The 15,862-nt window shown below is 41.3% G+C and overlaps 1 protein-coding gene across 5 annotated transcripts in view; it reads left to right on the top strand.

The window, feature by feature from the left end:
- Nucleotides 1-15,862, top strand: part of LOC128692406 (organic cation transporter protein) — a 35,193-nt gene that overhangs the window by 12,919 nt on the left and 6,412 nt on the right. For all 5 annotated transcript variants that reach the window (XM_053781571.2, XM_053781569.2, XM_053781568.2 and 2 more), the window contains exons 3-7: nt 5,843-5,966; nt 9,698-9,815; nt 11,067-11,253; nt 14,598-14,701; nt 15,314-15,468. In XM_053781571.2, coding sequence (XP_053637546.1) covers nt 5,843-5,966; nt 9,698-9,815; nt 11,067-11,253; nt 14,598-14,701; nt 15,314-15,468 — 688 coding nt within the window. The remainder of the gene's footprint in view (nt 1-5,842; nt 5,967-9,697; nt 9,816-11,066; nt 11,254-14,597; nt 14,702-15,313; nt 15,469-15,862) is intronic.

The raw sequence follows: 15,862 nt of genomic DNA, 5'->3' as shown, positions 1-15,862 counted from the left end.
GTATATGCTTGTACATGTATGTGTAGTGTGACCTAAATGTTAACTGCATTCTCTACTCCCACAGGTCATTATCACTTCCTTCGAATGGCTTTTGGATTACGATCCTCTCCTATCACGTTCTCTAGACTCATGACCAATATCTTTAAAGGTCTTATAGGTAAAGCACTTATGGTGTAATTACATGACGTAATCATCATGTCCGAAGATTTGGATACACACCTGAAAAGGCTTGAACATAAGAACATAAGAAAGGAGGAACACTGGAGCAGGCCTGTTGGCCCATACTAGGCAGGTCCTTTACAATCCATCTCACTAACAAAACATTTGCCCAACCCAATTTTCAATGCTACCCAAGAAATAAGCTCTGATAACTCTATCCACTCACATGCAAGTCCCACTCAAACCCAACCCCTCTCACTCATGTATTTATCCAACCTAAATTTGAAACTACTCAAAGTCCTAGCCTCAATAACCCAACTAGGTAGACTGTTCCACTCATCAACTACTGGTGTCCTGTTGCCTGGTAGGCAATACTCTTGCTTCACACAGTTATATAGCTTGATATAGTACTTGGTAAGCTTGAAGAAGCCAATTTGAAGATCAAACTGTCTAAATGTAAATTTTTCAGATCAGAAATTAAGTTTCTTGATCACGTAGTCACTCCTAGAGGGGTTACGACTGATGAAAGTAAAGTAATGGCAGTACTAAATTTTCCATCCCCCAAAACTGCTGATGCTGTAAGATCCTTTGTGGTTCTAGCAGGTTTCTACAGATCTTTCATTGCTAATTTTTCTTCAATAGCAGCTCCTCTAACTGAACTGCTTAAGAAAGATGCTTCTTTCGTTTGGACCTTCCATCAAGAAAGAGCATTCCAGACACTAAAAGAAAAGCTAATGTCTGCTCCCATTTTGAAATTCCCAGATTTTTTGAAGCCCTTCTATCTCACAACTGATGCTAGTTCAATTGGCATAGGTGCCGTACTAGCTCAGAAGACTGATGTCAAGTACAACGCAGCTGCATTTGCTAATAGAGTCCTTACGAAGGCTGAACGTAATTATACAGTAACTGAGCAAGAAGCTTTAGCAATAGTATGGCCTTTGAAGCACTTCCAAGACATTATTTACCAGTACCCTGTTCATGTCTTGACAGACCATGCACCACTGATACCTTTATTCCAGAATAAACAACCTACTGTAAGGTTAGCCAGATGGACCTTGACTATCCAAGAGTTCAATCCCACTTTTGACCATTTACCTGGCAAGTCAAATGTAGTCGCAGATGCTTTATCGGGACACGTTAGTGTAGTTACTGCAGATCCTCCATTTACTGCAGAGGATGTAAAGAATGCCCAAAGAACAGATCCCATGTGGTCTGGTGTGATTTGATTCCTGCTCCAGGAAGATCTTATTCTTACTGTGAAGCCACCAGCACCCATTAGTGACTTTGTAATGAGCCAAGAATTACTGTATCGAACACCCGAGTTGGGTTCTCCAAGTAGAAGAGTGTACCAGTTAGTAATTCCACAATCACTAGTGAACGTAGCTCTACAGCTAGTTCACGATGCACCAGGTGTTGCACACCCTGGTATGGATCGTTCTGTGAAACAAGCCAGAATGAAATGCTTTTGGTCACGTATGGCAACTGACATTTCAGAGTATGTTAAGAAATGTAGTGTTTGTATGCAACATAAAGAAAATGTCAATTGTCCTAATCCAATCCAAGTGTACCCAACCACTAGCAAACCATGGGAAAGAGTTGCCCTTGATTTATTAACCAATTTTAAATATTCCCTCCAAGGCAACAAACATCTGAGTGTTACAGTAGACCATTTCACCAGATATTGTGAGTTAGTTCCTATTGCAGATAAGACTGCAGAGACAGTAGATAAAGTGTTCAAAGAACGCATTATCTGCAGGCATACCACCCCTAAGTCCTTAGTAACAGATAATGGAGGTGAAGTCTGTAATGAGATTCTTGAAAATATGTGTACTTTGTACAAGATCTCTAAATCCACCATTGTTCCTCATCATCCTGCCAGCAATGGGTTAGCTGAACGAACCAATAAGAAAGTACTTGATGTTTTGAGAGCCACTATCAACCCCAATAGTGAAACTTGGGATGAAGTTATACCAGATGTTCAATGTGCCATAAATTCTGTTTACAATGCTTCTATAGGTGATACCCCACATTATGCATTGTATGGTGTAGACAAGCGTTTACCCTATGAGTTGTTATATTCCACTCCAAAACCAAATTGCAACCCTGATGATTTCGTAGCAACTCGTACAAGCATGGCTCAGAGTGTTTTTAGAAGAATCCGTGAAACACTTCATAAATCAACAGCAGAATTTACTAGAGTAACTAATAGCTGTGCTAAACCATCAAAAGTTAAAGTAGGTTCAAGAGTAATGCTGACAAATTTCAACAAAACATCCAAAATGCCTAAGCTCGATCAAAAGTTTGTTGGCCCTTATCGAGTTGTAGAACATACCTCTGGTAATAAGTATAAGGTTAGAGAAATTAGTACTGGTAAGTACAAAGAATTGCATTTAGATCATATGAAATTAGTATGTGATGTTGATGATATTGCTACCCACACTAATGTGACAGATGCTGAAAATCCTCTTGACTCTGTACCCTCTACCTCAAATACTCAGTCAGATATTCAACCTGAATGTCGTTACTCCTTGCATATTCGACAAGTAATGAGAAACCCAGAAGTATCTTTTGTAGATACTCGTTCAGATCTCCCTCAGTCAAGGCATGTGTTAGCCATTGAAGAGGAATTCGATCCTCCCAGAGATGATAACCATTCTGCATATGTAAACCTCACCCTCGAAGAATTGGGTTTAAATGTACATAGTCTGTATAACTAGTTGTCCAAGATGAAGGAAATTGTCAACTGTTTGATATTAACTGATCAGTTTTTCAGGAATTTTTTTTTTCGTGTTCACGTTCCCTCCGTATTCTGAGAATTTGACAGTAATGATCGGAGTGTGCACCAGATGCCTTTGCTGTTAATTTCACCTTGTACACATATATATATATATATATATATATATATATATATATATATATATATATATATATATATATATATTTTTATTCTTCCTCAGAATCCGTAGAGTGCATGAATACAGATCGATCGATCAATTCCATCCATAATGTACAATGATTTGTTCTTATAAGTTGTAATGCATTACGTTAAAACTGATTACGTTAACACCCATTACGTAAAACTCATTTTGTTAACATCCAGTATGATACCATCCATTAGTTCTAAGTTATATATGAATTTGTTATTGTGTAGAATCAGCCCAGAACCACCTGCTTGTTCAGCCTATAGCATAGTAGTGTATGTCGGGACGACATACGTAACATGACCGAGCTGTCAGCATAGTTGCTGATCCCCTTATATGTGTTGTATAGCGTATCATAGTACCATCCATGTGTTTATATAGAAGATCTCTTAGGCCTGTGACTGTATGACGTCACGGGATGCAGCGTGCGAGTGAGACAAGCTGCCTCCCTCTCAGTCGACGCATAGGCATAGTAGAAGGCAGGACATGGCAGGCTGGGCTCCCTCCATCTCCCATTACCACAGTCTGACAATATATATATCGTTACCATCCAACAAGTGTGTCTACCTTCAACCCTCTTATCTCCTTACCGAACCCCACACGACATAGCAAGACGTACCTGAAATCTTGCATGTTCATGAGACAGAAAAAAGGACACCAGAAATCCTACCATCATGTAAAACAATTACAGGCTTTCGTTTTACACTCACTTGGCAGGACGGTAGTACCTCCCTGGGCGGTTGCTCTCTACCAACCTCCTTCTACCTATAAATATATATATATATATATATATATATATATATATATATATATATATATATATATATATATATATATATATATATATATATATATACATACATATATAGTGGGGTGGGGAGGTTTCGTCAAGGAGATGTAGGTGAAAGAATACGAACGTAGGATGTTCTAGGAGGCGTATAATGTGAGAGTCTTGAGGAGAACCCAGAGCCTGACCTTGAAGTCTGCTATCGCTCGTGACGTCATAGCCAGAGGGGCAATGACTCACAGTAACGGGTTTAACTGAATATACTAGTACACAGTACTAATTATATATATATATATATATATATATATATATATATATATATATATATATATATATATATATATATATATATATATATATATATATATATATATATATATATATATATATATATATATATATATAATCTGGCAAATTGGCGGGAAGCAAGAGTCATCTTCTCGTGTTCCTCCTGGCTTGAAAAGAATATTGTAGAATCGGCTATTAAGCATGATAGACATTCATTATACAATATCAGCGATGGGTTACTCAAATTAGATGCGTTTTTAGTTGAGGCAATAATACACAGTCTAAAATTGGGCTCTTAAACGAATGCATTAGACTGTTCTCAATGTAATGCTACAATTTGGGCCTATTTTTCCTGTAGTTTCTGAAGGCTGAACCAGAGTTTGCCTCAGAATTATGTGGGTTGAATAACTGTGGCCGTCTTCCTTGTCATTACAGATGCCTCCCTCTTTAATAAATGAGTTTATTTTAATGAGCCCTGCTTCCTTTACATAAATTTGAGAAGTCTTCCCTCTAAATGTTACCGTTTTCTCGTTCCCTTTCCTTTAAATGGACACACTGTCCCGTGGGTGGCTACCCCATAGTTGCCAGTGACTTCTATATAAGTAAGTAAGTAAGTAAGTAAGTAAGTTTATTCAGGTATACACAAATACAGTTACATAGAATTATCATACATAGCAGCATATGTGTAGAGAACCTAGGATAACCCAAAAAAGTCAGACAGAGTGACTTATTTCCATTGGGGTCCATTTATGTAGGTAAAGTTACTGATATCATAGGGTGTGGCCGAATTTTTTATAATTGTCACGTTAATTTGGTTTAGGCTAGTGCAATATCAATGCTTGTGGGATTTTTCTAATGTCATAATATTCATCCTTCTGACTGTGGGCGCTGGTGTGCCTGGGGGCACTTCCTGTACCCTTCTCTCTCTCTCTCTCTCTCTCTCTCTCTCTCTCTCTCTTCCTTTCTCACTCCAGTAAAGACGTTCTTTGGGAACTTACTTCCTTGGACATCCTCCTCTTTTTTGCAATTTTGCAAGCTCGTGATAATGTGTTGATTGCAACACGAAAGGCCTAGTGCTACAAATATATATATATATATATATATATATATATATATATATATATATATATATATATATATATATATATATATATATATATATATATATATATATATATATATATATATATATATATATACAATAAGATCACAGTAAACAGGTGTTTAACCGTTGTGGGATCTGATAGTGAGGTGCTGGCCAGACCCCTTATATAGCTTCCTTGGATGCTTTACTTTCATAGTTCCTTGATAATGTGAGTAGTCACGAAAGCGCTTGGAATTTCTCTATTCTTTCAGAGTGGTTGTTTTGCATATATATATATATATATATATATATATATATATATATATATATATATATATATATATATATATGCAAAAATCGCTGACAAACGACACAGGATGCAAAACAACCACAGGGAGAATTGAATGAAGTATCTTAGTGCAAATACACACACAAAAAAAATTCTCTCTCAATGTACATTCATCAAAAAGTTGTATGAACTGAATTTGCGATGCGTGTTTTGCGCTTAAGAGACGGAGGATCGAGTCTCTACCTTACTTTGAATAATTCATTTAAGTTCAGGATCTTCGTGTAGTAATAACGTGGCTGTGTTTCCTCCCCCAGGATGCCGGCGGAGGTTTCGACGAAGCCCTGGAGATGGCTGGGTCCTGGGGTCTCTGGCAGAAGAGAGTGTTTATCATCTCGCATTTCTCACAGGTGTTCTGCGCTATGCATGCTGTCTCTTCAGGTGAGTCCTCACCTGCCCAGGTCTTCCCTGTACCACTGGTAGGTTTCTGGCTATAGTGTCAAAAATATCGTCCAAGTAAGGACAAGCTTTAGTAAGTAAGTTTATTCAGGTATACACAAACACAGTTACATAGAATTATCATACATAGCAGCATATGTGTAGAGAACCTAGGATAACCCCAAAAAGTCAGACACAGTGACTTATTTCCATTGGGGTCCTTTCTTTTTTTTTTTTTTAGTTTGCGTTTCGTAGTTACTGTCATTCTTTGATGATCGTTCATGTATGTTTATTATTGTTTGAGGTCTCAGAAATCAGAAACTGGAAAGTAAGTATCGAAAAAATTGACCTGCATGAAGAAACACACGAAAAAATCTAAAATTTTGTGTATAATGAATGAAAGCAGATATTTATAAGATTTAGGTGTTATCTTACGTGTCGATGAGCCAGAGTGCAAACCATTTAAAAAGCTTTGGTTTCACACTAATGAGACAGGATGGTAGTACCTCCCTTGATGATTGCTCTCTACCAACCATTGTTTCACATCTATGTCACAAGAGGGTAGTACCTACCTATAATGCCTCTCTCTACCAAACCACTACCTATGTTTCACACTGATACGACAGGAGGGTGGTTCCTCGCTGGTTGTTTGCTGTCTACCATCCAACTAGCATGTTGGCTCTCCATTTATCTTAAATTCCAGAGACAAAATGCTTGTAACAATGAAAATCTCAGCTGGTGAGGCAGCTGGTATATTCCCAGCGTGCCTAGATGAAGTGAACCACTGACTTACATTTTACAAACCGCGTTTCAACACGATATCGCAGCTCTGACTTCCCAGAAACTGCGAGCAAGATGAGGCGAGTCAGTATTTAGATATTATTATTGGCTTCTGCCTCAGTGTGGGCAAGGAGGGCAGTAGGTGGGGAGGGGGGAGGTAAGAGGGGGGATGTATATACGTGGGGAGATTGGCAGTGGGCGTTTGGTGGGGTGTATGGAGAGGGTGTATGGTAGAAGTGTAGTGTATATGTATGATTACTTCTACAATATCTCGTGTATTTTTTTGTTTTGTTTGTTTTTTAGCTATTTTTTTCATATTCTTTCTCATCTGTCCTCTCGTTGTCATTATTAATGTTTTTACCTACTGCTGTTGTTGGCAGTGTCTCTCATTCCAAGCAATGTCTTTCGTCCATATACAATACCTGTTGCATCTCTCTCTCTCTCTCTCTCTCTCTCTCTCTCTCTCTCTCAGTAGTAGTAACCAGTTACCAGTAACCAGTGTACCAGTAGTTGACTCACTACCAACCGTCTCTGCATGAGTCACTGTCTGTATTCATATTGTGCTGACCACAGCAGTATTCAAAGACCCCCTCACATATGGGTACTGTGGGTGGCCAGTCAGTTATATGAGAGTGAGCAAGGAGATAGGCAGGCTGTTGGGCGCTCCCCACATTATCTGTAATTATACGTACTACCAGCCTACGTGAGTATTACTTTACCCTATCCACGTATCGAACTCCCACATGATAAATGGTGGCAGCAGTGGGATGCGTGGATTTAAGTTTTACGAGAGTGAGCAAGGAGATAGGCAGGCTGTTGGGCGCTCCCCACATTATCTGTAATTATACGTACTACCAGCCTACGTGAGTATTACTTTACCCTATCCACGTATCGAACTCCCACATGATAAATGGTGGCAGCAGTGGGATGCGTGGATTTAAGTTTTACGAGAGTGAGCAAGGAGATAGGCAGGCTGTTGGGCGCTCCCCACATTATCTGTAATTATACGTACTACCAGCCTACGTGAGTATTACTTTACCCTATCCACGTATCGAACTCCCACATGATCTCTCTCTCTCTCTCTCTCTCTCTCTCTCTCTCTCTCTCTCTCTCTCTCTCTCTCTCTCTCTCTCTCTCTCCTCTCTCTCTCTCCACTATTCATAACTCTGATGCTGTATGTGCTTGTACATCAGGATAAGATTTGTTATCTTACTCGGTCAATTTACACGCTAAGAGATGTTATCTTACAAAAAGCTGGTATCCTATCTAAGTTCACTTAAAAGCCTGGTCTTATGTAAGCTCACTTGAAGCTTAGTCTTATGTAAGCATCATTACCAGACTTTAGGTCACAACTCGCAACAGTCAACGAACACTCATGTATCTATTTACTGTTAGGTGACAGACAGCAGGTGCAAGGACGCTCACTAATACGTCTCCTCTCCCCCCCCCCATCCTTCCCAGCACAGGAATCGAACTCCAGATCCTTTCCGTTAGGAATCAAGCACTCTATGCCTGATTAACTTAGCGAGAGAAATAGATAACGTTTCTTGGTATTATTAGGTAGGTTCAGTACCTGGAGTAATCTCATCTAAAGCCATAGATCAGTATCGCTTAGCTGAGCTCGTTCTTGTACCTAGAACGGTCTCAGCTGGGTTGATATTACTAGTGCCTACCCATTGAGAGTGACTGTCTTAAGTCGTACTGTGACTGAAGCATTGTGATGACGGACTGTCTAGCAACAGTGGTGTTAGTATGATGTTCAGTCACACACACACACAAGCTCAGTCATTAAGTTCCCACACTCCCTCACATATTCACCAGATAACCTCAGGATCGAAGTCCACACATGAGTTTCTCGTGTGTGTGTGTGTGTGTGTGTGTGTGTGTGTGTGTGTGTGTGTGTGTGTGTGTGTGTGTGTGCTCCCCTAGTTGTGGTTGCAGGGGTCGTGTGTGTGTGTGTGTGTACTCCCCTAGTTGTGGTTGCAGGGGTCGTGTGTGTGTGTGTACTCCCCTAGTTGTGGTTGCAGGGGTTGTGTGTGTGTGTGTGTGTGTGTGTACTCCCCTAGTTGTGGTTGCAGGAGTCGTGTGTGTGTACTCCCCTAGTTGTGGTTGCAGGGGTCGTGTGTGTGTGTGTGTGTGTGTGTGTGTGTGTGTGTGTGTGTGTGTGTGTGTGTGTGTGTGTGTGTGTGTGTGTGTGTGTGTGTGTGTGTTATTATCGATATTATGAAAAGTAGAGTAACGACCCTTGCTTCCTGAATCAGAATCAACAATGCGGGATACACTACACTGTCATGCGCTAGCACGCATGACAGTATACAAACGACTACAGTGGCCTTGAAGATGATCTTTAAATGCGATCCTCTGTGATTCTCCCCACGTGGTAAACAACTGGTTGTCAGGCGAACAACAGTAGGAGAATATATATCAAATTAATGAGGTGTTGTGGACATTGTGAGATGGACAGGTCAGTGTCATTTATTAGCAAAAACACTTCTTCAAGGCTGAGGGACTGACCACCTCAAAGTTACTTTTTCAAGGCTAAGGGACTGACCAGGCGAAAGTATAATAAAATAATAAATGGTAATAATTATAGGTATTCATCACAGCTAATAATTGTAGGTAATTAGCACAGGTAATAATTGCAGGTAATTATCGCAGGTAATAATTGTAGGTAATTATCACAGGTAATAATCACTAATCACAGGTAATAACTGGTGATAATTACAGGTTATTGTTCCAGATAATCACTTGTAATATGAGGTAATCAGTTGTGAGTAATGTGGCACTCATTAGAGAGACATGATTACGATATATAAGATACTTAAATTACGATAGTCTTAACATAAGAAAACTACTGTAACCAGGATTTTGTAGCAATTACAGACTGATATAATACATAATTTAAAGTAGTACAGGATAGTTCAGAAAATTATTAATACACTGTTCTGTAACAGCATTCCTGAGCTTCACGCAAGAACACTGGTGTCGGGTCCCTGGCCTGGAAGAGGCCCTAGACCAGCTAGAAGACCCTTCGGTCTCCTCCGTCAGTCTGAAGAACATCTCTATACCCTGGTGAGTAGCAGCCAGCTCTGGTGGTAGTGGCCTCGACCCCCCCCCCAATGTGACTTCCAAAGGGATACAGTAGATCAATGCGTCTTCCTTATCATAAGAAACATTTTGTAACCCTGGCAAGTAGCTCTCAGCAATGGTGGTAGTGGTCTCGACCCCCAAGGGTAACTACTATGTGAGTTCAACTGATCAGTGCATATCCTCTGCTGGTAGTGGCCTCGACCCCCCTCTCCTACCTTGTGTGGCGACCAATTGAGTGCTGTTAGGTCGGAAGCGTGTTTGGTTCGTGCTTTGCAGACGAAGGATTGAGCCTTTCCTATTCTTGGAACTGAATGAAAACACGGATTTTGCACCCCATGCAATAATAATAATACTTTACCAGCTGTGAGGCAGGTGGAAGGGGCATCAGACCAGCTGCATCTTCTCACCAGAATTGTGAAATTAATCAGTATATTGTAAAAGTGAGCAACGAGTTCGAGAAAATTAGTCGCGGAGTTGCCAACTTATTTTCCATTCTATGAATTTAGCCCCCACACGGTGAAAATAATGGCCAACTTGGGGAATTTTCAACACGTGTTAAGAGGAAGCTTGATGCCAGGCTTCTGGGTTTTCACGGTGAATTCTGCAGGAATCAGAGAAAGTAGGGAGAGGAAGCACTGTGTTGAGTCGCTAGTCACAATCTTCAACAAGTCAGTAGACGCAGAGGAGCTGCGAGAGGTGTGGAAGAGTGAACTGGTGTTCTGAGTGTGTACACGGTCTTGGACTCTTGATCACTACGTGTATTTGGAGATAAGACGTATAAAATAATGACACGATAAAATACCGGTGTGAAAATACCGTTTGGCCCACTGTGTGGGCCAAACGTAGTCATATAATACAAAAACCAGAAATCCTTGAGCCTGACCATATCACTTTGCTTAAAAAATTATTGAATTTCCCTCTTATTTATAGTCCCACAAAAAAAATCATAGTCCCTTCCAGCTCTCTTTCTGGTTCATAAGAACATTAAAAACTAGCCAACACAACCTTTCTGTTTTCCTTTTGCCTTTCAGAACGAGGGAGGAAGGTGCTTTGATGTGGGTGAAGGTCTCCTGACCTGAGGAGTTAGGAGGCATCCTCTTTTTCTAAGAATTTAACCTAATTACCACCCACTCCTTAGGTACTGCTTAAACCCCTGTGGGTTTATTGCTTCCCCATTAACTTCATAATAATTAATACTAATAATAATTGTTCTTCCTGCTGCTACTCCTTCAGGGGCAACAAGACTGGGTACGACAAGTGCACTTACTACGACTTTAACTATACAACACTAGTGCCTCAGCTGATAGAAGGCCAGGAGCTCGAAGTCAACCTCTCTCACTCCTTCTACAACGCCTCCACAGCCTCCTGTGACTCCTGGGAGTTCGACACCTCAGTGTTTAAGCTAACTTTAGTCTCCGAGGTGAGAAGAGTGTGTGTGTGTGTATGTACTCACCTAATTGTGGTTGCAGGGGTCGAGACTCATCTCCTGGCCCCGAAGACTGTGTGTGTGTGTGTGTGTGTGTGTGTGTGTGTGTGTGTGTGTGTGTGTGTGTGTGTTTGTGTGTGTGTGTATGATTCCTGTGGGCTGAGCAATTCCTAGTTAAAATAATAATAATAATAATAATAATAATAATAATAATAATAATAATAAGAAGAAGAAGAAGAAGAAGAAGAAGAATTATATAAATAATAATATTTTTACCATGTTACCATCTATATATTATTGGAGTTTGGTTTAATTTATGTGATCTTCCGACGACAAGAGTTTCGTCCATTGGTACTGCCAGAGCTGCCACTGCTCTGTTTCATCTATATTCTATCACACAATATATAATCTTCAATCGACCTAATTCCACCTCCTCTCATTTCCATTGCATTACCACTCGCGTACGTTGAGCTTCCTTCCCCGGGAGCGCACCTGAGCCCTACGTGTGGGGGAGCCTGGCTGTTAGAGTGAGGTGCTCCTTGTGTGATCTGAGGGAGGGAGGATCGAGCTTCCAGCACTCCTGACCCACACTGATCTGAGTCTCGTATCTCTTTATAAGCTATGGATTAGTTTACGTCTCTTTGGGGGTAAAAAATGGTTCTTGACTGCTGAGAGATCTGAGAGACTTAAATGTTCGTTTTCCTTCTAAGTAATGATGATCTGAGACTGTACTGACACCTACCTGGAGTATACCTGGAGAGGGTTGCGGGGGTCAACGCCCCCGCAGCTCGGTCTGAGACCAGGCCTCGTGCAGTCAAGGATAAAAGGTTGTATAGAGAGTCATATGTCATCTGTTTGCGTTGAAATGAATTGCATTCCCAGTCACTCTGACTGAAATTGCCTAATAAACTCGTTTCTCTGGGGAAAATGAACAAGATTCTGTTTATCTTCTCTTCGTTTTGCTCTGGCAGAGATTGATTTCGGTTTTTATATCTTCCTCTGAATATTTCATGTCATAATCATGTCTACTCTCTTTTCTTCTCCAGTATTGCGAGGTCCAACTCACACATTTCTCCTCACATTCTTTCTTTCCTCATTTCTAATATTAGTCCGCGGAGGACCTTTTCCATTTATTTTATGCTCACTGTTCGTTGTGGGCTCCACGCCGGTGACGCGTATTCGAGAATTGGAAGAACGTATGTTGTGTATATTTCGCCCCGTATGATTCCTTGTTCAGGTGTCTGAGCAGCGATCACAGCATATTGTATTCGGTTTGTTTGCTGCTGGAGATTGCTTGAGTGCGCTGCTTATTCCAAGCTCATTCTCTATATTTGACTCTGATAGCTTACTCTTTTGCAGTCTCCTCTTGCTTTCCCAACTGCATTTGTTTGGGTTGAGTTCCATTATCAGTTTTTCAATCATTCCTGTGACTTATCCAGAATATTTTTCTTTTACACAATGCATACTTTTATACAGTTTCTCATATTTATAATGAGTGTAATGAACATTTGCCAGTGTTCAATAATAACCAACATGGAGACAGAAACACAGGAGGTTGATTTATCTGTTTATTTCGACCCCCTTCTGGGATCCTCTTCAGTATATCTGCTGAAGACGATCCCAGAAGGGGCTCCAAGTATACAAAATCAATCAACCTCCAGTGTTTCCTTCTCCATGTGGGTTATTAGTGAGCATAGTAAGTTATCTCTACAGCCCCCGTACAGCCAGCTTCATGATTCAGATCACACCGGCAGGTTCCAGCCAGTCGTGTCCTGAAGAGCAGCGTCATTTAAAAAGATAATTATGTTCATGGACCAGCAAGTCAGGCAAATTAGCCACTTCTGATTGCACCTTTCAACGAGCCTAGAATAATCAGGAGCGCTCTTACTAATGAGCCGTCGACACGGGGGAGAGTAATTAGAGAGTTCGCTCAGTACCAGAATTGAATCACCGCTACTCGTTTAATTATACCGTGGGAGAGATGGAGGACTCTGACTTTACAGTGACTGGACGCTGGTGATCAACATTGCTCTGCTACTTGACTGTGCTATATGCAAGTACCGTGAGGACTGTGTTTACTGTGTGTGAGTCAGTGAGAACCTCCGCACTGTGTGTCTTCCTTATTATATACGATAGTTACATTGTTGGAACATCTGCTGTGTGCGGCTATTTTTACGATACTTTTATTGTGGAACAAAAGACAACAATGTTTCTTTGGATAAACTCTTGAGAGTTAAGAAAAGTTAAGATTTTGTTCGGATTTTTAACTCTGGAGTGTTAGCCACCCAGGATAACCCAAGAAAGTCAGTGCGTCATCGAGGACTGTCTTATTTGCTTTGGGTCCTTATCTTGTCCCCCACTATACGACCCACACCAGTCGACTAACACCCAGGTACCTACTTGCTTGCTAGGTGAACGGGACAGGAGGTGTAAGGAAACACGCCCAATATTTCCACCCTTGCCGGGGATCGAACCACTGATGCTCAGTGTGTGAAGCGAGAGCATTGCCTACCAGGCCACGGGACACAGCTTAAAATTCATTAAATTGCCAAAGCGTAATCACGAATTTCCTGAACTCACCAAATATTGGGTGAAATAAATAAAAAAAAACATGTCTTCTCTAGAGAACGCAAATTTCTGGAAACTCAGGATAGTCCTCCATGTTGAAGGTCAGTTCTCCATCACATAGGATGGGTGGATGCAGCAACTTTAGTAACGCCTTTACCTCAGTGACCCACACGGGTTTACCGCTTCACACAAACTTAAAGGTAATTGTTACACATTTCAGTTTAGAGGATAAGAAGCTATTACCCAGCTTCATCTCATTTCCATGTCCAGAACTAGTACCCTTCCCATCTCCCCCAGGATGCCATCCACAACAACTTATTGTTATCCCGTTACATATTTTAGGTGAACAGGAGGAGCAAAAAAAATAATGCTTCAACGTATCGTGGCGCTCGGGAATCGAACTCGAATGGTATCGGTTGGTAACCAAATCCCGAGTCATAAGCTACCACAAACACTGACTTTCTCGTTCAACAGGTTCCGTCCGTCGATTCAGGAAACTTTACCAATGCATCTCCACCCGCAGGCAATCGAACCCAGGTCCTTTCGGATGTGAGCCGAGCTCTTTATCACCACCACTAATGCTATCGTCCAGGTAACCACTAGTACTATCATCCTGGGGTCTCACTAATACTATCGTCCAGGTAACCACTAATATTATCATCCTGGGTCTCACTGATATCAGTAACCACTGATACTATCATCCTGGAGTCTCACTAATACTATCGTCCGGATAACCACTAATACTGATACTATCCTCCTGGTTCCCACAGTTCTCGCTGGTGTGTGGTCGACGATGGCTGATGGCAACTGTACAAGCATCGTACATGAGCGGTCTCCTAATTGGCTCTCTGGTCATGGGTCAACTCTCAGACAGGTGAGATGACCTCACTAGCCATGACTCTGTCCTTTGTTGGGGATAGTGAGGCTCTAAGTAGGAGTTCAGATACTGACAGCAGCTCTAACATGGGCACTGACAGCGGTTCTAAAAAGGAGTGACAGCAGTTCTAAGGGACAGTGATAGTAGTTTTACCAAGGACACGTAACAGCAGTTTTACCAAGGGCAGTGACAAGTTTTCTAACAAGGACAGTGACAGCTGTTGTAACAAGAACAGTGACAACTGTTTTAACAAGGACAGTGACAATTGTTTTAACAAGGACAGTGACAACTGCTTTAACAAGGATAGTGACAACTGTTTTAACAAGGACAGTGACAACTGTTTTAACAAAGACAGCGACAAGAAAAATACCGCATAAAATTTACTCAGAGGTGCGCCACTAGAACGTAGTTGATCTACCATAATATTTCGTTAAACAGAACTTTTAACCAAGAAAGAACAGTTGCAATAGCAGAGTAAAAAGGTGACCACCAGGTCACTCACCTGCATTACACTAGCCAATAACCTGTTCTGATCTAGCTAAGGTACCAGGTGTCTATCCTGATGCAAGTTAGAGCACCTTTAACCTAACCAGCGGTGTACTGCTGCAGGTTTGGTCGCCGCACCATGGCGGTGCTGTGTGCTCTGGCGACAGCTGTGGTGGGCACAGTGGCTTGCTTCGTCAACTCCTATCTGGAGTTCCTGGCCCTGAGATTCATCCTCGCCTTCGTCTGCTCCGGCATGATGATTATCAACTTCGTCCTGGGTATGTGTGAGCTGTGTTTCAAGGGCAGGATGGAGTCCAAGGGTGAGCTTGCTTACGGTCAGTGACTCTGGGCGGGAGGGTTGAGCTAGGGGTGAGGAAAGTGAAGTTCGGGGATTGGGATTTTGTAAGTGAAAGTTATCACCAAAACACCTTCACTACCACCACAGCATCATTCCCACCACCACACCATTACCACCACCATCATAACATCACGTGACACTATGTAACATATTGACACGTGTGCGAAATTAGACATATGCTACGAAATTAGAAAAGCCTTCGAAACCGGTCACATGTACAATATATCACAGGTGTACAGTATATCACAGGTGTACGATATATCACAGGGTGTACAATATATCACGGATGTACAGTATATCACAGGTGTACAGTA

The sequence above is a fragment of the Cherax quadricarinatus genome, chromosome 53 (genome assembly GCF_038502225.1).
Source record: "Cherax quadricarinatus isolate ZL_2023a chromosome 53, ASM3850222v1, whole genome shotgun sequence".
NCBI classification, from domain to species: Eukaryota; Metazoa; Arthropoda; class Malacostraca; order Decapoda; family Parastacidae; genus Cherax; species Cherax quadricarinatus.
Note: the sequence above shows the minus strand (reverse complement) of the source record. Positions and strands in the feature narration are given on the sequence as shown.